The sequence below is a fragment of the Dendrobates tinctorius genome, unplaced genomic scaffold, assembly GCF_039654945.1.
Source record: "Dendrobates tinctorius isolate UK_male_01 unplaced genomic scaffold, ASM3965494v1 ptg000267l, whole genome shotgun sequence".
NCBI lineage: Eukaryota > Metazoa > Chordata > Amphibia > Anura > Dendrobatidae > Dendrobates > Dendrobates tinctorius.
The window spans coordinates 863,087-887,529 of record NW_027361934.1 but is presented as its reverse complement, the minus strand read 5'-3'; the positions used below and the strand labels follow the sequence as shown (position 1 = coordinate 887,529).

Genomic DNA, 24,443 nt, shown 5'->3' with positions numbered 1-24,443 from the left:
GTACGAAGGCCCGGCCAGGGACCCGCACCCATAACCAGGGAGTACGAAGGCCCGGCCAGGGACCCGCACCCATAACCAGGGAGTACGAAGGCCCGGCCAGGGACCCGCACCCATAACCAGGGAGTACGAAGGCCCGGCCAGGGACCCGCACCCATAACCAGGGAGTACGAAGGCCCGGCAAGGGACCCGCACCCATAACCAGGGAGTACGAAGGCCCGGCCAGGGACCCGCACCCATAACCAGGGAGTACGAAGGCCCGGCCAGGGACCCGCACCCATAACCAGGGAGTACGAAGGCCCGGCCAGGGACCCGCACCCATAACCAGGGAGTACGAAGGCCCGGCCAGGGACCCGCACCCATAACCAGGGAGTACGAAGGCCCGGCCAGGGACCCGCACCCATAACCAGGGAGTACGAAGGCCCGGCCAGGGACCCGCACCCATAACCAGGGAGTACGAAGGCCCGGCAAGGGACCCGCACCCACAACCAGGGAGTACGAAGGCCCGGCCAGGGACCCGCACCCATAACCAGGGAGTACGAAGGCCCGGCCAGGGACCCGCACCCATAACCAGGGAGTACGAAGGCCCAGTCAGGGACCCCACCAGTAGCCAGGGCGGACAAAGGCCCAACCAGGGTCCCGCACCCATAGCTAGGGAGAACGAAGGCCTGGTCGTGGATCGAGGTGAAAGAAAAAAAAATTGTGATTTGGGTGGTGCAACACCAAGAAACAGTGATGTACCGCAGAGATGAGAAGAGCAGTCACTGACTAACACAAAGACAATACAATGGAGGAGTAATCTTCAGAAGGCCCTCCAGGAGACCACCTTACTGCAAGAGGGGAAAGGTATCTACATGGTGGCTGTGGGCCAAGATGTTGGATTTCTATTCCATAAGGAATCAAACAGCAGAGGAGTCCTGCAGACATTCCTCCCGGCAGCCATTTACTCATTCCTTCCTCCCGGCAGCCATTTACTCATTCCTTCCTCCCGGCAGCCATTTACTCATTCCTTCCTCCCGGCAGCCATTTACTCATTCCTTCCTCCCGGCAGCCATTTACTCATTCCTTCCTCCCGGCAGCCATTTACTCATTCCTTCCTCCCGGCAGCCATTTACTCATTCCTTCCTCCCGGCAGCCATTTACTCATTCCTTCCTCCCGGCAGCCATTTACTCATTCCTTCCTCCCGGCAGCCATTTACTCATTCCTTCCTCCCGGCAGCCATTTACTCATTCCTTCCTCCCGGCAGCCATTTACTCATTCCTTCCTCCCGGCAGCCATTTACTCATTCATTCCTCCCGGCAGCCATTTACTCATTCATTCCTCCCGGCAGCCATTTACTCATTCTTTCCTTCCGGCAGCCATTCATTCATTCCTTTGGCAGCGATTCCCGCATCTTTAGCAAAGAATAATCTCTAAAGGGAAGTGCAGCAGGAGCGTAGCCGGCCCGAGAGCTATTGATTCTCTTCCCAGCATCACACGTAGTTAAGTAATTACACCACAAGTTAATCCCCATTTTAATAAACGGACCAATAACAGCGATTAGCAGCAGCCCCGGATTCTGTGCAACGGAGGCCAAATTAAAGGGGTGTCCAGGATGTATGTAAACAAGGCTTAAAAGGGGTTGACCGCTTTAGAAAACCCATTGGGAATAGGTAATTACACAGGGTGTCTCCCCATAAAGTGCCCTCAACTATCTGCTGGAAAAAAAAAAAAAAAAACAAGCAGGTGGGAAGGTGCATTGAACTGATTGGCCACGCCCAGGATGCACTGAGCACCTCATTAGCATATCTGAATAAAGGAGCGATATCTGGCCAACACATCAGGGAATTTGCACTCTAAACGAAAGTAACGGGGCCCCCACCTGACAATTATAATACTGGTGTTAGGGCACCGTCACACTTGGCGACGCACCAGCGACCGTCACACGTAGCGAGATCGCTGTTCCGTCACAAAATCGATGACAACAGCGATCTCTCTATGCGAGACGGGGGCTTAAGGGCCGCATCACACATAGCGACGCACCAGCGATCCCGACAACACGACCTCATCAGGATCGCTGGAGCAACGCTACATGATCGCTGGTGAGCTGACAAACATAACGATCTCCTCAACGATGCAGCAAAGATCAGCGATCTGTATAACGACCTCGGCGGTCGCTGGAACCTTGTCACACAGCAGCTATTGTGACGATGCAGACCTCGAGTAGGCGTGCTTCAGCGTTACCTTTGCAACGCCCCGCAACTCCGATTGGTGGCCAATGCTGCACTCATTCTCGGATCGGGCGACGTATTTTAGAACGCCCCGCAACTCCGATTGGTGGCCACTAGTGATGGGCAGTCAGGCTCTTTTTGGTGATCCATCTCTAACGGCTCTGCTCACCAAAAAGAGCCGGCTCTTTTTCGACTCCTTTTGGATCCCAAAATTGATCCCTATTGTATATGTGTTATGGTGTTCTAAACTCCGCCCACCTACCACATAAACCCCGCCCACTCGCTAGGAACCAATTATATTGCTTAGTGGGCGTAGTTTTGTTCCGATGGGTGGAGTTACGTCTGCCGAACACCGGGATATTAGGCCCAGTGAGAGCCATTCAAGGATTTTAGTGGCTCCCATCATTCACCGCGGGGAGCCGGCTCTGTGTCGGATCGTTCGCGACCGACATCACTAGTGGCCACCACTGCGACCTCTTCATAAAAGAAATCACAAACAATGCCGACCTTGCAAGGGAAATCAAAAATCCAGAAGGTATAAATTCCAAGAAGAAGCGCAGTAGTGACTGAGACAGGATCACAGAAACCAAAAAGTATCCTCGCACAACGCACAAAGGACTATCACCGGAGCGCTGGAGGAATAAAGTATCCACAGAGCGCTCAGGAACAATATATAAAGGGTGTCAAACTCAGCGATTCAGGCGCATCAGCGGGACGCCAGCGATCAAAAAACGGCCCAGGACATTCGAGCACGATCAGCGACATCGCAGCGGGGGCCACATCGCTGCTGCAGGTCACACATAGCGACATCGCTGACAATGTCGCTGTTGCGTCGTCAAATCGGTGGCGCTTAAGCGATCTCGCTTAGTGTGACGGGGCCTTAAGAGGGGCTCACTCAGAACCCAGGGGATCAACACCACTATAGCACTTTAGGGCTATGCAATTCCTTTTGGGTCCCCCTTCCAGTAAATGCAGATATCTGACCTCCCATCTACAACATAATCTGTTCCCAGAACGCGACAATTTTTAACTGAAAGGCAAAAAAAAAAAAAAAAAATGTGTATGTAATATATATATATATAAAAATGTATATTTGTTTTCTCTTTTTGCTATTTTGTCCAATTTATCCGCAAGCAGACCTGTGCAGACGCCAGAGCGAGCCCCGTGCAGCTCAGTCATCTGTGCAGCCAATTACCACCTTGGGCAAATTACTTTCCTTGTCCACCTGACTTAGCCCGCTGAACGCAGAGCTGCGGCACATTCTATTAGAGAACATACAGAAACATTTGTCACCGGTCTGTACACGTAAGGTAGACGTGACATCATTGTCTTTGTATATTTTGTGTATTTGTATTGCACTAAGGTGCTTAAAGGGAACCAGTCACAAGGGCAGATCCCAGATCTGCTGGTTTAGTAAGTACTAATCTTCTTCTGGAAAAAAAAAAAAATAATATCATCGAATCCTAGAACGTTAAAGTTGGATAGGACCTTCAGGGTCAGTGTGTCCAACCATCTGCTCAATGCAGGATTCACTTACCCATCCCAGGCAGATGTTCTGTCCAGCCTCTGTTTAAAGACTTCCATTGAAGGAGAACTCACCACCTCTCGTGGCAGCCTGTCCCACTCATTGATCACCCTCACAGTCACAAAGTTTATTCTAATTTCTAATCTGTATCTTTTCCCTTTCAGTTTCATCGCATTGCTTCTCGTGTTCCATGTGCAAATGAGAATAACGATGATCCCTTTATACCGTGACATCCCTCCAGATATTTGTAGACAGCCATTTAGTCTCCTCTTGGCCTTCTCTTTTGCAAGTTTGTTCATGTCTTTTTTAAAATATGGTGCCCAGAACTGGACACAGTATTCCAGATGAGGCCTGACCAAGAGGAGCAGAAGGGGATAATTACTTCACGTGATCTAGACTCTATGCTTCTCTTAATGCAATCCAGAATTGTATTTGCCTTTTTTGCTGCTGCATCACACTGTTGACTCATGTACTGTCTGTGATCTATTTGTATACCCAAGTCTTTTTCACACAGGCTGTTGCTTAGTTCTATTCCTCCCATTCTGTAGATGTAATTTTAGTTTTTCTTGCCCAGATGTAGAATCTTGCATTTCTCCGTTAAATATCATTCTGTTAGTTGCTGCCCTTTGCTCAAGCTTATCTAGATCCTTCTGAATCCTTTCTCACTCTTCTCTAAAGTTCACTACCCCTCTGAGCTTTACATCTTCTGCAAATTTGATTAGTTTACCTTCAGTTCCCCTATCTAGATCATTTATAAATATGTTGAACACTGGGGCCAGGACAGAGAATGTGGTACCCCACTTGAAACACTTCCAATTGGACTTACCACTATTCACTACCACTCTTTGGGTACGATCACTGAGCCAGTTGTCAATCCACCTAACCGCTGCCTTGTCAATCCCATACTTGGTCATTGTTTCAATAGTATGAGATACTATAATATTGCTAAAGATGTTATTGACATGAAATTCTCACCAGATGTCGTTAATGACCCATCCAATCCACACAGGCAAAGGAATCAAACCATAGATGTCCATAAATTACATTATGCTTAATAAAAGAAAATGAAATCGCACAGGGTAGTATTGAAGTTGCTTACGGACATGTGATTAATACTTCGCACAAAACCCTTTGTTGGTGATGAAGCATCAAGACGTCTCCTACATGGAGAAACTAGTCGCAGGCATTGCTCAGGTGTGATTTTGGCTCATTCTTCACATCCTGAAGCTTCTGTGAGCGCTTTCTATTAACTCTGATCTTTTGTTCCTTCCATACGTTTTCTCTTGGATTCAGGTCCAGTGATCGGCTCGGCCATTCTAGGAGCATGATCTCTGAAACCAGTTGAGAGTTTCCTTGGCTGTGTATTTGGGATCATTGTCTTGCTAAAATGTCCACCCTCATTTCATCTTCATCATCCTGGTAGATAATAGCAGATTCTCATTAAGAATGTCTCAGTACATTTGTCCATTGGCCCTTCCTTCAATTATATGAAGTTTGCTAGTACCATATGCTGAAGTACAGCTCCACACCATGATGTTCCCACCTACACACTGTTGGTATGGTGTTTTTGGGGTGATCTGCAGGGCCTCTTAACATGGTGTGTATTTTGGCATGAAAAGAGTTAAATTTTGGTCTCATCTGACCAGACTATATTCTCCCAGTATCTCACAGGCTTGTCTAAATGTTGTTGAGAAAACCTTAAACGCGCTTGAACATGCTTTTTGTTCAGCAATGGAGTCTTGCGTGATGAGCATGCATACAGGCTATGAAGGTTGTGTGGTGAACGTGCATGCAGGCCATGGAGGTTGCGTTCATTACTGTAGCTCTCCATAGGTGGTTGTTTAAAATCTTGATAATTCTTTTCACTCCTTTGTCCGAAATCTTGCTTGGAGAACATGGGAGGGGTCGGTTTATGGCGAAGCAATATTCGTTCAACTACTGGATTACGGCCCTTAGGCCAGAGTCACACTGGCGATTTAAACGGCCGAGTTTCGCATGATAATACACGGCGCTGCCGCCGCGACTCAGGAGCGGGGCGTGCGGCTGCATAGCAATACATGGAGCTGCACGCCCCGCTCCTGAGTCCCGGCGGCAGCGCCGTGTATTATCATGCGAAACTCGGCCGTTTAAATCGCCAGTGTGATCCCGGCCTTACAGTGCTCACTGGAACCTTCAGTAGTTTAGAGATTCTTCTAAATGACATCAGTATGTTTTGCAACAATAAGGCTGTAAAGGTCTTTAGACAGTTCACTGGTTTTACCCATCATGAGTTGTTTCTTGTGTGGCACTTGATATTTTTCACTAAGTGGCAGGATTGCTTTCTAATTATTGATATATTTAAGCCGGTGTCATAACTTTCCATGGACATCTACATTTGATTTCTTTGCCTGTGTGGATTGGATGGGTTGTCACCATGTGAGGAGAATTTCATGTAAATAGCATAAGAGTAAGCTCACACTAGACTCTTTTTTTTAGTGCTATTTTCCTATCTCTTGGCAGGAAAAAGTTGCTGGAAAAAAAAAAAAGCCTGCTTTCCTTGCGTTTTTTGCTGCGGTTGTAGCATGCTACAATTGTCTCTTGTACATGCTGATAAAGTTTAATGTTGAAAAAAAGAAAAAAAACAGTCCTATTCTATAGAATGCTGCGTTTTTGGTGCATTTTTTTCACCACCTATTCATTTCAACGGGTAAAAAAAAAAAAAAAAAAAAAAAAACACTGAAAAGTGACATGGTCCACTGTGCAAAAAAAAAAAAAAAAACAGCACAAAATCCTAATGACAAAATGAAAAAAACAAACAATGTGTGCATGAGATTTCTGATATCTCATAGACTTTGCTGGTACTGTAAAATGCACAAGAAAACTTGCAAAAATGCCTAGTGTGAATTTAGCCTTAGAAGTATATTTACTTAGAAAATTGGTGACGTGTTCAATACTTATTTCAGCTGCTGTGTGTGTAGTTACACACGATAAAAAAAGTTTTGAATTGTGATATTCTTCCTGAAAAACGTATTCACTTATTTTATAAAACATATAAAACTTTTTTTTTTTTTATCATTTACTTTTACACAGTGCTGTTCCGCACACACACAAAAAAAATATATATATTTATTCATAAGTTCTACATTGTGGTATTCTCCTCTGCGTCCTGACACTGTCAAATGCCAATGACAAAGAGAATACCAATAATTGCAATTCCAGGAGGAATAACAGAGGAGGAAGGAACGTCGACATACAGCAATGACTCTCTGGAATTTATATTATATGTGGTGGTGGCATACAAGTATATATTTAAAAACAGACACTAGGAGGGCAGACGGGTCTTTAAAGTAGCCAAAAAAAAGGGTTAATGAAGGGCTCCTTGAGAAAATGTCCATTATGGGCAACCATCCTCAGGCCAAGGAACCACATCCCTGCATTACTTTACACATTAAGGTGCCATAGATATAGCCATGTGGTCCTCGGTGGCCAATTTACAGAAAGCATGAGCTTTCTTGGGCCGTCCTTATTGGCTGGTGATACACACACACACACACATTCAATTTTATATATATAGATTTATAATTGGGCAGTTGATGGGAACCACAGGGGTTTTTTTGCTGTTGTTTTTTTTGGTAGGCCATCAAGATGGCTGCCTCCATTGTGAAACTTCCCCCTTTCTATGAATAAGGGGAAGGATCGTGATTGCTAAAAAATTTACGCCATGTAAATGAAGAGTAAAAAAATGGCTGTTAGAAGACAAATGAATCAACCACCGATGAACAAGGCAGATAGCGGGTGAGCAGGATCTCTCGCAAGCACGGCATATACGTTACATGAGCTTTATAAATTTTTTACAGTCTCAATCGTTATCTCCTTAACTTCCGAGATGAGGACAGCCCGAGGGAAGGAAATGGGCGACTTCACATACTGATACCTCGCAGAGCGCCTCTCGTTATCATGGACAGGGAGGTCGTGTTTTCCACTGACGGATGAGAAAAGGACTCACACAATAAAAGTCCCCCTAATAGTATCACAATCATGTGACGCAACGTCCACTTTCTACTTTAGGGTAACTTCAAAACTATCCTCAAAACCCTTTTACAATCCATCATTAGAGACTTTTTTTTAAAGTAATTAGCCAGAGTTCAAAGAGCGTTTCTTCCTCTAGAGGACCTGGCGTGGCCATGCATTACACTGATTTCAATGGACATGTTGTAATGCTTCACTTAGCCAGTGGTGGTGCTGCAGGCAAACTGAACACGTGTCATCACGTAATCCCACCGATCACAGCTGATCACCAGCAGGAAACATTGTCACTGACTTATTACCCGTCTAACCAAAACGTGGCCCATCCTTTACAGGTGAACGGTTTTGTTAGTCCGGTTTCGGAGACCTTCCAAAATCAGCTACGTCGAAATATTAATTTCCCATATTTCTATTAAAAAAAAAAAAAAAAATAATAGATCTTACTAATCTTGCTATGATCCTAAGCTATAGATGATGTCCCATGCTCCAGTCACTTCCATATCTTCCTAGTCTCAGGTGGTACGACGACTTCTATCTCTACAGACCCCTGACGGCTCGGGGTCTATATGGCCGCCGTTCTGCATCGTCAGATTGTCACCAGGTTGGAGATTTTGGGCTTGTACTGTCCTCCCGCAGTCAGATATGGATCTCCTTGAAGCTGTTTTTAGGCTTTTTATCTCCCCTTGTCTTGGTAACTGTTCTCCTCTTGCATCGCTCGCTCGCTTTTTCCATTTCACTGCCTTCCCACCGTGTTGTGCTGCTATCAGTCACACGGACATACACGTCCCCTGTCTCCATCCTCCCCAAGATCAGTCATTCCGACGCCACCCGATTATCTGTGAGGTGGGAAACGATTGCCTAATATGACGATGGAGGGGAACACAACAGGGAATGGGGTCTGGCTTTTATTAGCTGCAACTAGGACCAGTTTACAGAAAATAAGGCACAAAATAAGGAATCCTCCGCTCCCTATTCTTTTGAAGATTTTCTCATAATTTCAGCCCACATAATACTACCATAATAAAGCCGCCATGTACATCCCATACAATATCACCAATAATGCCAAGATAGACTGCCATGTACAACCCCTATAATACCGCCATACAGTGTCAAGATAATACTGTCGCATCCAAACTAAATACCACATCCAGATAGTGCCAAGATAACCGCAATATACAACCTGCATCAATACTTTTATACAACCATATATTGCCAAGATATTTCAGCTCACAATACCACCAAATGGTGTCAAGACCATACTACCGTATACAGCCTATATAACACTGCCCTACAGCGCCAACATAATTCTGTCACATACAATCAAGTAGTGCCAAGATAATACGTCCATATACCTGCATAGAAAAAAAATATATGCTGCCATATGGTCATATAAAGTATAAAAAAAATAAAAAAAAACACCATATCTTTCCAAGACAGTACTTCCACATACAGCCCATATAATGACGCCATATAATGCCAAGATACTGTACACCACCCACATAAAACAGCTATACAATGCCAGGATAAATCTGCCGCATACTACCAAAATAACTCCCCCATATAGTGAGAAAATAATACTGTCGGAAACAAATCATAATATTGCCATACAGTGTCAAGATAATTGTGAGCGTACAACGCAATTAACACAACTAGTCATGAGCAAACGTATTGGGATAAGGTGTTATCTGAGCATGCTTGAGTGCTAAAAAGGCATCAACCACTGAGGACTTTCAATTCTGAATATTTTTCCGAGTGCTAAAAGAGTGTCTTCGGCATGTTCGAATAATACCACCATATAGTGACAAGACAATACTACCACATACAACCCAAATAACACAATCACATAGCCAAGATAATACTGCCGTATAAAGCCATCCAGTGCTAAGATAATACCGCCATATAACTGCATAGCACCAATAAATGCTGCTAAGATTATAAGGTCATAAAATCCACACAGCGCCACCATATATTGGCAAAACAATACTACCACATAAAGCCCATATAATTATGCCATAATACCGTCACATAACAAAACAGTTTCAAGACAATACTGTCATACATAATACTGCCTAGAAAGCCAAGATAATACCACTACCTACAACCCACCTAATGCTATAGTGCCAAGATAATGCTGGCCACAAACAAGCCCACATGACGCCAAAATAATGCTGGCAAATACAGCTTATGTAAAATACCACCATATAGTGCCAAGAACATTTTCAAAGCGTTTGCTTGCTTAAAATCTGTCACAAGCTTGACTTATTATAGTGGACCCTTGTAAGCAGTCCCATGTAAGCACTCCAGCCTTTCCTGATACCCTGCAGCAAACCAACTTTTTATCATTCCACCTATGTCGGCGCTTTGTCGTTTGGGAGTCACGTGATTTTACTTGGGTCAAGTAACCGCTACAGCCAATCAACGCCTTCACATTTCTGTCTGTAGGCGCCATTTCTCATGCAACATGGTCACATTCTGCCTGATGGAAGCGTGAAGGCTGCAGCCAATCAGCGACCACTGATCAGCAGCAGCGGTCATAAGACCTAATATCACGTGACTGCCGCAAGTCACTGCATTATCATCGTAGGAACACCACCACTTCGGAAGGTTTCTAGGTTTCTTTGTTTGTTTGTTTTTTTTACTTGGGGCACTTTAGCATTTAATTAGGAGCTGTCCAGAAGTGGACAACCCTTTTAAGTCTGAACATTTCCTTTAAAAACAGGAGATCCGAGCCACACTGATCATTAGCCTGCGTGCCGCGGAGTTTTTTTCTCTGTGTCTCGTGACGAGGACGGTCACTTCCTTTTGAATATTTGTGGCGTGTTGAAACCACCTGACAATCTGTAAAAAGCTGTGCAGTTATCAACCACCCGTCTTATCGCGATGGCTGCCAGGACGTTCACAGCACATAATGAAGTGACTGCAGCCCGCGAACCACACGGCACACTCCCTGATTACTGATAAAGATGGGTCAACACCAGAAGATCTATGCCCAGAACAAGAGCCGGCCCGACCCGAGAGCTGGCCGCCCGACCGACCGACCCGAGAGCTGGCCGCCCGACCGACCGACCCGAGAGCTGGCCGCCCGACCGACCGACCCGAGAGCTGGCCGCCCGACCGACCGACCCGAGAGCTGGCCGCCCGACCGACCGACCCGAGAGCTGGCCGCCCGACCGACCGACCCGAGAGCTGGCCGCCCGACCGACCGACCCGAGAGCTGGCCGCCCGACCGACCGACCCGAGAGCTGGCCGCCCGACCGACCGACCCGAGAGCTGGCCGCCCGACCGACCGACCCGAGAGCTGGCCGCCCGACCGACCGACCCGAGAGCTGGCCGCCCGACCGACCGACCGACCCGAGAGCTGGCCGCCCGACCGACCGACCCGAGAGCTGGCCGCCCGACCGACCGACCCGAGAGCTGGCCGCCCGACCGACCCGAGAGCTGGCCGCCCGACCGACCCGAGAGCTGGCCTAAAGGCCCTTTAACACTGCCTGGTGCAGAATCTATAGGGTCTAATGGTAGTTTATATGCACGCAATATTATTTCCATATCGTCGGCAGCATGTTCCTCCTTTGCACCAGGAGATGTGCTGCCGACCATTAAATTTAGGTTACAGAAGATGTAAACTGCCGATGATCGAGCTGATCGCTGACATGATCAGTGATGATCGGCAGCTTTTTTTTCCCCCAACCATTGGTCGGACTTTTGAGTTATTTGCAAAATTGGAGAAGTTCCCTAATCTGCACCAATTTTTTTTAAATTACATTTTTCGATGTCGACCCAATAATCAAGAATATATGATAATCCGGCACCACTAAACACCGGATTTAATGAATTTTACTGTGCATGTGCTGCTATAATCCTAATACACCGTATCATATCATCTCCACATCACAAATTGTTTGCGCAACCAGGAGGTCCAAAATAAATCTAACATGGAGAACATATGTTACCCCAGGACAGGCAGGGGTTAAAACCACATTCCTAAAAGAGAGGGCGACATGAAAGCGCTCATCACCCCCCCCAGCACTAGCAGGAATGCAGCAGGGCTCAGGTCAAAAACATTGCTCTATTTCCGCATCCCCACCCCCCATATTATAAAAGGGGCAAGTCCCAAATAAATGGGAGATAAAACCCTCAAGTGAAGGCCAGAACATATAAGAAAGGAGCCGGATTTAGCATTTTCCATCTTTATAAATGAGTGCAAGCACTTTTGCAATTTACTGCTTGTTGGAATTTGTAGCCTTTCTTGAGATATGAACACTTTTCTATTGTTTACAGCTCGTTGCCTAGGAGACAGAGCTTTAAGACAGCGCTTACGATCTCAATAGTTAAGAGCTTGTAAGCACTGTGTGTGTTCTGCTGTCTTGCTTCGGTGGTTGATCTCCAAGGCAACGAGCTGTAAACCAAAGTGTTAATATCTCAAGAACTGAAAATTTTACTAAGCAGCAAATTGCAAAATTGCTTTCCTTCACCAGCACTTTCTGATAATATCCATTTATGAAGATGGGAAATGACCCCTTAAAGGGGTTTTCTGAAGTTACATCATCATTTTCTGAAACGTCTAATTTTGTGGTCACATGACACATCTGTTTCATTTGCTGCGTCCATATCATCCATTGCCCAATGTTTAACCATGATGCGAGACGTCAGGGGGAGGTTTCCCAGTTACCAGAGAACCAGGATCTCTATCCCCCTTCCCCAGCGGTAAAACTGGATCACGAGGAGCACAGCCATCTACTGTATCCCAGCCAGATCATAATCCAGTGGAGTCCACGTTCCTACGCTGTAAACCACTTCAACTGCAAACTAATTGTGTGCGACATCCCTGGGGGCTGCGGTATAATAAGCGACGCCCCGGGGGCAGCGGTATACTACGCGCTACACTACAGCCTGGCACTACACGACACACTCCTAACGCTGTACATGGTTCGGCACATTCCGGCTCTATGCGCCACATTCTGACGCCACACTACGTGCCACATTCCAGCACTATACATGGTTCGGCACATTCCGCCCCGGCACTACACACCACATTCCAACGCTGTACATGGTTTGGCACATTCCGCCCCTGCACTACGCGCCACATTCTGAAACCACATTACGTGCCACATTTCGATGCTGTACATGGTTCGGCACATTCCAGCCCGGCACTATGCGCCACATTCTCAAGCCACACTACGTGCCACATTCCAGCACTGTACATGGTCCGGCACATTCCACCCCGACACTCCACGCCTCATTCCGACGCTGTACATGGTTCGGCACATTTCGGCCCGGCACTACGCACCACATTCTGACGCTGTACATGGTTCGGCACATTCCGGCCCGGCACTACGCACCACATTCTGACGCTGTACATGGTTCGGCACATTCCAGCCCGGCACTACGCACCACATTCTGACGCTGTACATGGTTCGGCACATTCCGGCCCGGCACTACGCACCACATTCTGACGCTGTACATGGTTCGGCACATTCCGGCCCGGCACTACGCACCACATTCTGACGCTGTACATGGTTCGGCACATTCCGTCCCGGCACTACGAGCCACATTCCAATGCTGTACATGGTTCAGCACATTCCGGCCCGGCACTACGCACCACACTCTGACGCTGTACACGGTTCGGCACATTCCGGCGCTGTATACGGTTCAGCACATTCCGACGCTGTACACGGTTCGACACATTCTGGCCTGGCACTACGCACCACATTCCGACGCTGTACATGGTTCGGCACATTCCGCCCCTGCACTACGCATCACATTTTGATGCTGTACACGGTTCGGCACATTCCGGCCCGGCACTACGCACCACATTTCGATGCTGTACACGGTTCAGCAGATTCCACCCCTGCACTACGCATCACATTTCGATGCTGTACATGGTTCGGCACATTCCGGCACTACACGCCACATTCCAACGCTGTACATGGTTCGGCACATTCCGGACTGGTACTACGCACCACATTTCGATGCTGTACAGGGTTCGGCACATTCCGGCACTACGCGTCACATTCCGACGCTGTACATGGTTCGGCACATTCCGCCCCTGCATTACGCATCACATTTCGATGCTGTACACGGTTCGGCACATTCCGGCACTACGCGCCACATTCCAACGCTGTACATGGTTCGGCACATTCCGGCCCGGCACTATGCACGACATTTCGATGTTGTACACGGTTCGGCACATTCCAGCACTATGCGCCACATTCCGACGCTGTACATGGTTCGGCACATTCTGGCCTGGCACTACGCACCACATTTCGATGCTGTACAGGGTTCGGCACATTCCGGCACTACGCGTCACATTCCGACGCTGTACATGGTTCGGCACATTCCGCCCCTGCATTACGCATCACATTTCGATGCTGTACACGGTTCGGCACATTCCGGCACTACGCGCCACATTCCAACGCTGTACATGGTTCGGCACATTCCGGCCCGGCACTATGCACGACATTTCGATGCTGTACACGGTTCGGCACATTCCAGCACTATGCGCCACATTCCGACGCTGTACATGGTTCAGCACATTCCGGCCCGGCACTACGCACCACATTTCGATGCTGTACATGGTTCGGCACATTCCACCCCTGCACTACGCATCACATTTCGATGCTGTACACGGTTCGGCACATTCTGGCCCGGCACTACGCGCCACATTCCGACGCTGTACATGGTTCGGCACATTCTGGCCTGGCACTACGCGTCACATTTCGATGCTGTACACGGTTCGGCACACTCCGGCACTACGCTCCACATTCAGATGCTGTACATGGTTCGGCACATGCCGGCACTACGCGCCACATTCCAACGCTGTACATGGTTCGGCACATTCCGGCCCGGCACTATGCACGACATTTCGATGCTGTACACTGTTCGGCACATTCCAGCACTATGCGCCACATTCCGACGCTGTACATGGTTCGGCACATTCTGGCCTGGCACTACGCACCACATTTCGATGCTGTACACGGTTCGGCACACTCCGGCACTACGCTCCACATTCAGATGCTGTACATGGTTCGGCACATGCCGGCACTACGCGCCACATTCCAACGCTGTACATGGTTCGGCACATTCCGGCCCGGCACTATGCACGACATTTCGATGCTGTACACTGTTCGGCACATTCCAGCACTATGCGCCACATTCCGACGCTGTACATGGTTCGGCACATTCTGGCCTGGCACTACGCACCACATTTCGATGCTGTACATGGTTCGGCACATTCCACCCCTGCACTACGCATCACATTTCGATGCTGTACACGGTTCGGCACATTCTGGCCCGGCACTACGCGCCACATTCCGACGCTGTACATGGTTCGGCACATTCTGGCCTGGCACTACGCACCACATTTCGATGCTGTACATGGTTCGGCACATTCTGGCCCTGCACTACGCATCACATTTCGATGCTGTACACGGTTCGGCACATTCTGGCCCGGCACTACGCGCCACATTCCGACGCTGTACATGGTTCGGCACATTCTGGCCTGGCACTACGCGTCACATTTCAATGCTGTACACGGTTCGGCACACTCCGGCACTACGCGCCACATTCCGATGCTGTACATGGTTCGGCACATGCCGGCACTACGCGCCACATTCCAGCACTGTACTATCCGCCACTTTCTGACGCTGTACACAGTTCGGCACAGGCGTATACACCGGCTTTGAGAGGCTTTTAACCATCGTTATCTGTTACATAATTACAAGCAGCAGGAGATTCCTCTGCAGGAGACGCCGCTGTACTTTACAGGAAGATGTCAATAAATCATAGCAACGCTGCAGAAGGGAATATTCTCCTCCACTCCTAGCAAGGATGATGGAGGACAGCACTAACCTTGACACTGGAATCCCTGCTTCCCGAAACCCCTGCAAGACAAGAGCAGATAGAGAGCGGATTACACCACCGTGCGGCATTAACAGTCAGGTATAGTAACATTACTGCAGCTCATGTTTGCACATAGCATTAATGTACCGCAATACACTCACACAGTGTCATGCAACAGCGCAATCCCATAATAGGAACAGCGCCCCCTACAGGAGACTCACATACTCTCCAGGAGAGTTTCCTGCATGAGGCAACATTGCATCTTTTTAATGTTGCACTTTAGCCTATAACTGTACCCAAAGTAAATGAACACATGTTGGATAGATTTTGTGCTACAAATGAGCAAAAATTGCCAATGATGAATTAGGCAAAAAAAAACATCTGGAAAGGCAAAAACCGAATTACAAAGTCGCTGAACTTTCTTATTACGCGGCGATAAATTTAATGGGATGACCCTTTGTAAATCATCAGAATTGCCGGGATTTCCAGGGATCACGAGAATGGAGTGGTGCTGCCCATGCGTGACCACCGGAGAGGAGCAAAAAGGACGGTGGTCATCTGTGGCTTCTGGACCAGCGCCCTGTGAGCGAGGCCATGCATGCTTCATGCTGCCAGGTTCGCAGGGCGCCGATGTGACCTCTGGACATGGGCCCTGCCAATCAATAGTGACCACAACTCCATTTATTCCTATGGCTCCATGACAACCCAACGCAGAGGTGGTCTCGCGTTCGCTCACAAGGGGGACTCTGCACCCACTTCAACAACAATTGCAAAAAACGCAATCCAATTTTGGATTTTAGGCATACGATGCCGGCGGTGCAATACCGAGCAGCCTCCTGGCATCGGTAAACTATAGTAAATGCACAGATCGGGACCACTGCAGCACCGGGCGCACGCTGGCACCTTCCCACTGCCCATCGTAAGCCCTCTATGAGCTGCAGAATATTATCTCTGTGCCCAGCTGGAGTCCAGGTCCCCGCACTGCAGACAGGCAGCATTGCGACAGCGAGCCGCGCAATAAGGAAGCACAGCGTGCGCTGCAGCAAGAAACGCTGGGCATGAAGCGAGCAGACAGGTGCATCAGCCGCCTCCTGTACGGGGATGGCTTCTGCTAAAGCAGGTGCAAAACAGGCAAAAAAAAGTCAGTCCCAATGCCCCCAGAGAGGAGGCCGCTATCAGACATCAGGCTGTGGTCGGACTGTAACGACTTCCTCATGTGATCTATACAGTGCAGCAACAAGACTAGTGTATTATAAGGAAACTGCTTATGTAGCAATTCAATATTCCCATTCCTGAAAGCTTAAAAAGGGGTTTCCTACAGATGCAATGAAAGGGTATCCAACTGCAGAGTCCCCCAGCTATGGCCAAACTGCTATGACATGTATCATCTGGGGTGATCAGCGATATCCCAGGGTCCCAACACCCCCCAACAAAAGTCAGGTGATGCAGGGGTAAAGTGCTAATCAAATAAGAAGATGGATCCAGCCCCCCCCCCCCCCAGAATGAGAGCAGGAACCCCCTTGAATAAGACGAGTCCAGGTGTGTTTCTTGCATTCAGGTACTGTATTTCCAGGAGGAATAACAGAGGGAACATCAATGCAGATCTGTAAGAAAATTGAAGCGGCCATCTCTATGCACCTTACAGTCAGGGCACGGGAACCATCGCTGGCAGTGGCGGTGACATCCGCAATCGGCTGCTGGCACTGGATGAACCGCTTTGGCAATAAGATGCAATGGGGAAACCCCAGTTCTGGCGGGAACTGGAACGAATGGGATTTCAAGCGCACCCAAGACGCGAGCTCAGCACCAAAGCAGCGCAAGAGACGGCAGAAGCCGAGCAATGTAGGGCAATAAGATGTAAAGCCGCGCAGACACACGACATTGCGGTCCTGTCACTTCCCGCAGGATCCCATAATCCTCAATCTACGGAGGAGGAGAGGAGCATCCAGGCACCCACCAGCCTCGTTGTCCAGCCGCTCGTCCCTCCACTATGATGGGGATTACAAATAAGGACAAATTAATCCATTATCGAAAGTTGTGACCCCATTGGATTGTCAAAGGGTAGGGTTCATTCATTATAAGCCGCCCCCCCCATACCCCCGAGCAGGGACGCAGCGCCATTCATTGCTATCTACAGAGCTGTCACCTGCACTGCAGCTTCTCCGACCCTGCAGGAGGGAGGACGAGGGGCTCATGGGATCCCCCCTAACATACAGTCTGCCTGATAATCTATAGGAACACAAGAGCCCAGGAAAGCGCCATTGTCACCAGCACGGCCGTCCGCAGGATCCCCCCGGTGTGCGCTCGTGTACCCCCAGCACAATGTGACGGCACTTAATTACACACCGATAAATAACCACTTGGCCTCTTTTGTCACCACGACGGGCGTCCGGAGAGAGGGAAGTGTGTGCAGGTGTAGCAGAGCCGAAACGGTCATCGTGACAATGCAGGCATGTTAATGATGCGGTTTCTGACAAAACCAGCTCTGCTACATCCATTTAAATCATCACACTATCATGGAAAGGGATACAAAACTGGAGAAAATGTGTCTGTCATCCGCTTATCCCCCCAATGCCAACGTAAACTTACTGATCACGTCTGGATTGGCGCAATATCATGTAGCCATCAATCACAGGATGAGCCATGGTGACTGCAAAGGAGATTTAGAACCTTTTTTTATACTTATGGGGTGGAAGGTGAGGTCTACGCTGGCCCTTTAAATCCAGTCTCAGTCGAGCGTCGCTTCCCCCCCCGCTCTAATTATCGAAACGTTACACCGGAAGCTCCATATAGGCGCCGATATCTCTTACAAATTGGACCAACTTCATCATTTTTTTTTTTTTTTAATTGACACATCTGGAAAAAAAAATAAAAAAAAAAAAAAACAATCCTGATCTACCAGGGCAGTAAAATACAGGCTGCCCCTTCCCCTCCCCGATATCCACCCCCTATGCACAAAACTAGGAGACAATCGGCGTCTGCAGCCGCTTATCCCATAACCCAATGTCAACCTAAACTTGTTGATCTCCTCTGGATCGGTGCAATGGTGTGTGATGCCTTGGGATCGATCAATGACCAATGATCAGGCCGATCTGTCGATCAGTGATATTGGGGGGGGGGTGATACAGATAAGATCTGCCAGGGAAGGGGTTAATAATTGCAAATAATCGCACGAGAAGCAGCGACAGACATATAGGCAGCATGCTGTGTACGGACAGATCGGTGGTGGTCGGTGGTGGTCGGCTCCCCCTCCCCTCTCACCAGATGAAGTCGGTGCAGTGGCTGCAGAATGTCGGCTGCTTGAAGAATCGCGCGGTGAACTTGTGGTCCTTCACCTCATGGACGTTTTTCTGGCGGAGGGCGCCCTTCCTGGCGAAGCGCACGGTGGTGTCCTCACCCTCGTCGCCGCCACCCGCGGGGTCCGCCATGCCGCTCCGGTGCTCGGTGCTGTGGCTGATGCTGCTGGAGGCTGCGCGGTGTCTCCGCTCTCCCCGGGCGCACTGCGCTCTCACTGCCGAGCTGCAACACAGCTGCTGAGCCAAGCGTCGCCTGGGCACGCCCCCTCATCTGCATAGCCGCGCCCCTCCCCTTTAGACCGCCCACAAACCAAAAGCAGCGGCGCCGCCAGCCTGCATCTGTCAGAAGTGCCCCGCCCCCATCAGAGCGGTGTAGAGGGGGGATCCGGGGTCACACGGTTCCCCATCACACTGATCAGCAGGTGGGACCTGAATAGGACGGGTTATTTTATTATTTAACCCATTTTTAGCCATGGTTACCTACTGGCAACCGCTCCACCGAGACGACATCTGAAGGTGATCGCAGTCCCAGGTAAGTGAACTCCTACCGAAACCAGAGCAGGAATGAATTCATATCCAAGACCCCGGAACTAATTCAGATGTCAGATCAGACCCCTTCTATTCATTCAGACCCTAGATCGCCCCCCTAAATTCATTCATAGCTTAGACCAAACCCCCAAACTAATCTAGACCCCATATCAGACCACTACCTACATTCAGAGGTCAGAGCAGACCCCTAGACTTCGCGTGACACCACATAAGACCGGTAAAGTCATCGAGACCCCAGATTGGACCCCTAAACTGATTCACACCCCAAATCGGACTCCTATTCATACACTAAGTAGATCAGACCCTCAACTCACTCAGGCCATATACACTCACTGGCCACTTTATTAGGTACACCATGCTAGTAAGGGGTTGGACCCCCTTTTGCCTTCAGAACTGCCTCAATTCTTCGTGGCAGAGATTCAACAAGGTGCTGGAAGCATTCCTCAGAGATTTTGGACCATATTGACATGATGGCATCACACAGTTGGCGCAGATTTGTCGGCTGCACATCCCTGATGCGAATCTCCCGTTCCACCACATCCCAAAGATGCTCTATTGGATTGAGATCTGGTGACTGAGGAGGCCATTTGAGTACAGTAAACTCATTGTCATGTTCAAGAAACCAATCTGAGATGATTCGAGCTTTATGACATGGCGCATTATCCTGCTGAAAGTAGCCATCAGATGTTGGGTACATTGTGGTCATAAAGGGATGGACATGGTCAGCAACAATACTCAGGTAGGCTGTGGCGTTGCAACGATGCTCAATTGGTACCAAGGGGCCCAAAGAGTGCCCAGACAAAATTCCCCACACCATGACACCACCACCACCAGCCTGAACCGTTGATACAAGGCAGGATGGATCCATGCTTTCATGTTGTTTACGCCAAATTCTGACCCTACCATCCGAATGTCGCAGCAGAAATCGAGACTCATCAGACCAGGCAACGTTTTTCCAATCTTCTACTGTCCAATTTCGATGAGCTTGTGCAAATTGTAGCCTCAGTTTCCTGTTCTTAGCTGAGAGGAGTGGTACCCAGTGTGGTCTTCTGCTGCTGTAGCCCATCTGCCTCAAAGTTCGACGCACTGTGCGTTCAGAGATGCTCTTCTGCCTACCTTGGTTGTAACGGGTGGCAATTTGAGTCACTGTTGCCTTTCTATCAGCTCGAACCAGTCTGCCCATTCTCCTCTGACCTCTGGCATCAACATGGCATTTCCGGCCACAGAACTGCCGCTCACTGGATTTTTTTTCTTTTTCGGACCATTCTCTGTAAACCCTAGAGATGGTTGTGCGTGAAACTCCCAGTAGATCAGCAGTTTCTGAAATTCTCAGACCAGCCCTTCTGGCACCAACAATCATGCCACGTTCAAAGGCACTCAAATCACCTTTCTTCCCCATACTGATGCTCGGTTTGAACTGCAGGAGATTGTCTTGACCATGTCTACATGCCTAAATGCACTGAGTTGCCGCCATGTGATTGGCTGATTAGAAATTAAGTCTTAACACACAGTTGGACAGGTGTACCTAATAAAGTGGCCAGTGAGTGTAGACCCCCAGCGCTCAGTCATACCCTAGATCAAACCCTAAACTGAATTCCACCCCATATCAGAGCCCTAAACCCATTCTGACCCTAGATACAGTGGGTACGGAAAGTATTCAGACCCCTTTACATCTTTCACTCTTTGTTTCATAGCAGCTATTTGGTAAATTCAAAAACACTCATCTTTTCCTCATTAATGCACACTCTGCACTCCATCTTGACTGAAAAAAAAACAGAAATGTAGAAATTTTTGCAAATTTATTAAAAGGAAAAACTGAAATCTCCCATGGTCATAAGTATTCAGCCCCTTTGCTCAGTATTGAGTAGACGCACCTTTTGAGTTAGTACAGCCACGAGTCTTCGGAATGATGCAACAAGTTTTCCCCCCCTGGATTTGGGGATCCTCTGCCATTCTTCCTTGCAGATCCTCTCCAGTTCCGTCAGGTTGGATGGTGAGCGTTGGTGGACAGCCATTTTCAGGTCTCTCCAGAGATGCTCCATTGGGTTTAGGTCAGGGCTCTGGCTGGGCCAGTCAAGAATGGTCACAGAGTTGTTGTGAAGCCGCTCCTTTGTTATTTTAGCTGTGTGCTTAGGGTCATTGTCTTGTTGGAAGGTGAACCTTCGGCCAAGTCTGAGGTCCAGAGCGCTCTGGAAGAGGTTTTCATCCAGGACGTCTCTGTACTTGGCCGCATTCATGTTTCCTTCAATGGCAACCAGTCATCCTGTCCCTGCAGCTGAAAAACACCCCCATAGCAGGATGCTGCCACCACCATGTTTCACTGTTGGGATTGTATTGGGCAGGTGATGAGCAGTGCCTGGTTTTCTCCACTCATACCACTTAGAATTATCACCAAAAAGTTCTATCTTCGTCTCATCAGGCCAGAGAATCTTATTTCTCGTAGTCTGGGAGTCCTTCATGTGTTTTTTAGCAAACTCTATGCAGTGTTTCACATGTCTAGCACTGTGGAGATGCCTCCGTCAGGCCACTCTGCCATAAAGGCCCGACTGGTGGAGGGCTGCAGAGATAGTTGACTTTGTGGAACTTTCTCCCATCTCCCTACTGCCTCTGTGGAACTCAGCCACAGTGATCTTGGGGTTCTTCTTTACCTCTCTCACCAAGGCTCTTCTCCCACGATTGCTCAAACTTCTTCCATTTAAGGATTATGGAGGCCACTGTGCTCTTAGGAACCTTGAGTACTGCAGAAATTCTTTTCTAACCTTGGCCAGATCTGTGTCTTGCCACAATTCTGTCTCTGAGCTCCTTGGCCAGTTCCTTTGACCTCATGATCCTCATTTGGTCTGACATGCACTGTGAGCTGTGAGGTCTTATATAGACAGGTGTGCGCCTTTACAAATCAAGTCCTATCAGTGTAATTAAACACAGCTGGACTCCATTGAAGGAGTAGAGCCATCTCAAGGAGGATCACAAGGAAATGAACAGCATGCGACTTAAATATGAGTGTCTGAGCAAAGGGTCTGAATACTTATGACCATGTGAGATTTCAGTTTTTCTTTTTTAATAAATTTACAAAAATTTCTACATTTCTGTTTTTTTTCAGTCAAGATGGGGTGCAGAGTGTACATTAATGAGAAAAAAAATGAACTTTTTTTGAATTTACCAAATTGCTGCAATGAAACAAAGAGTGAAAAATTTAAAGGGGTCTGAATACTTTCCGTACCCACTGTAAGACCCCTAAACCCATTCGGACCCCTAAATTCATTCTGACCCTAGATGAGAACGCTAATCTTATTCCGACCCCAGATCAGACCCCTAATCTCATTTAGAGCAGGATCCAGAAATCATTTCAGCCCCAGCCCTCACCCCTAAAATTACCCAAGCCCCCAGACAAGATCCTTAAATTATTCTAACCCCAGTCTCATTCTTTCGGGTAATCCTTATCCTGTGTTTTGTAGATATATTGGGGGGGGGTACATTTTTATTAAAATCTCCCTCTTCTTGTTTTCTTACTTATTTTGAGTCATTTTATGGCTTTTTTCTTTCTTTTCTTCCGCAGCTTCTTTTTCTTTGGTGGTTGCCCTTGGAGACAGACAACATTCAATCTCGTAGTCAGACATGTGACCTGAAAGCTGTTGTGATGTCACTGTTGCCTGCGTCCCCCATAATGCACTGCTCCCTGATTACTGTTTTTTTAAGAAAACGGAAATGTGAATTTTGCTTTAGACGCGAGCAGAGAAGAATTGTGTCTCCCCCATCGGTGAACTGCTGCCAAGTGAGGCCAAGAAGCGGAGTTATTCTTTAACCACAGGAGCCCCTGGTGCCGGCCTCGATCACTGCTCTATTGTTGGGTCTGTACAGTCGATGTGCCGCATGTTGTGCCCGCACGATGTGCCCATGTGTTATCAGTCTCCGGCCCCCGCCGGTGCTTGCTTCTCTATGGTAACCCCTGTGCACTTTGATCCCCATTTTCATAGCGGAGTTCACGCTGGGTGACGTATTGTCTGCCCGTAGTATATAAATCCTGGTAATATTACTACCATGTACTCATTGAGTCCTGTTAAGTATTTTTGGACTTCAGAAATTATCGGGCGAATTTCTGAAATTACATTACTGTCCCCTGTCGGCAAATATATACGCAGGATCCCTGATCTATGACTAGCCATGAACTATGAAGATCTGCAAGTGTTCAGTTTCCCTGCAGCGCTTCCGCAGGGGAAATGAAGCATTACAATGTTGTATATTGATATATACTGGATATATGCATTTGCAACTGACGCTGGCTTCTTAAAGGGAAAGAAAGCACTGCCTCCCCCTCCAATGCCCAAGTGCCATAGGTTATATTCAGACCATTCCCATTTTAATCAGTACCAGGGCAATAATGCACTTTGGATGCCACGAATCCGACAAGGTCTATACTTATATACAGGAGTTAAGACTTAATAACACAATCCCTTAAAGGGAATCTGTCACTAGGTACTTGGAGAGCAGGAGTGGAAGCAGAGACCGTGATTCTGTCAATGTGTCACTTTCTGGGCTGCTTGCTGTAGTTTTGTTACAATCGCAATTTTATCTGCTGTTGATCTACCATTCCTCTGAGCTCTGTATAACCCCAGCCCAGTATACTGATTGGCTACTCTCTGTGCACACTGTGTGTAGGCAGAAAGCTGCCAATCAGTGCTCGAAGCAGGGTTAGGCTGGAGTCACACTGCCATATTTCTCATGCGATAATTGCATCGCACAGCACGGACTGGCCGGTACCTCTCCTGACCCGAGCATGAAAGCGTGATGGATTGCTATGCAGATGTCAAGCTCAGGTCAGGAGAGCCGACAGCCAGTACGAGGTTTACCGTGCGATTCTCGCACGAGAAATACGTAGTGTGACTCCAGCCTTATACATGAATAAGGAGGACTACATGGCAGCAGGTTTACTAGCCCTCAAGTGATAATAATCTCCTGCTAAAAAAACTGCGATTTTATCAAAAGTACAGCAAGCAGCCCAGAAAGCAAGACATCGCTGGAAT

At 48.1% G+C, this 24,443-nt stretch overlaps 1 protein-coding gene across 3 annotated transcripts in view; it reads right to left on the bottom strand.

Annotated features, from left to right (window-relative positions):
* PRKCB (protein kinase C beta) overlaps nt 1-19,153 on the bottom strand; it is a 153,384-nt gene extending 134,231 nt beyond the window's left edge. The window contains exons 1-2 of one of the 3 annotated variants that reach the window (XM_073559284.1): nt 18,839-19,153; nt 15,587-15,618 (exon numbers count right to left, since the gene is read on the bottom strand). In XM_073559284.1, the coding sequence (XP_073415385.1) occupies nt 15,587-15,618; nt 18,839-19,005 (199 nt within the window). In that variant the 5' untranslated portion in view covers nt 19,006-19,153. The remainder of the gene's footprint in view (nt 1-15,586; nt 15,619-18,838) is intronic. The other 2 variants (XM_073559285.1, XM_073559283.1) reach the window with 2 other exon arrangements.
* Between the last annotated feature and the right edge of the window lie 5,290 nt (nt 19,154-24,443).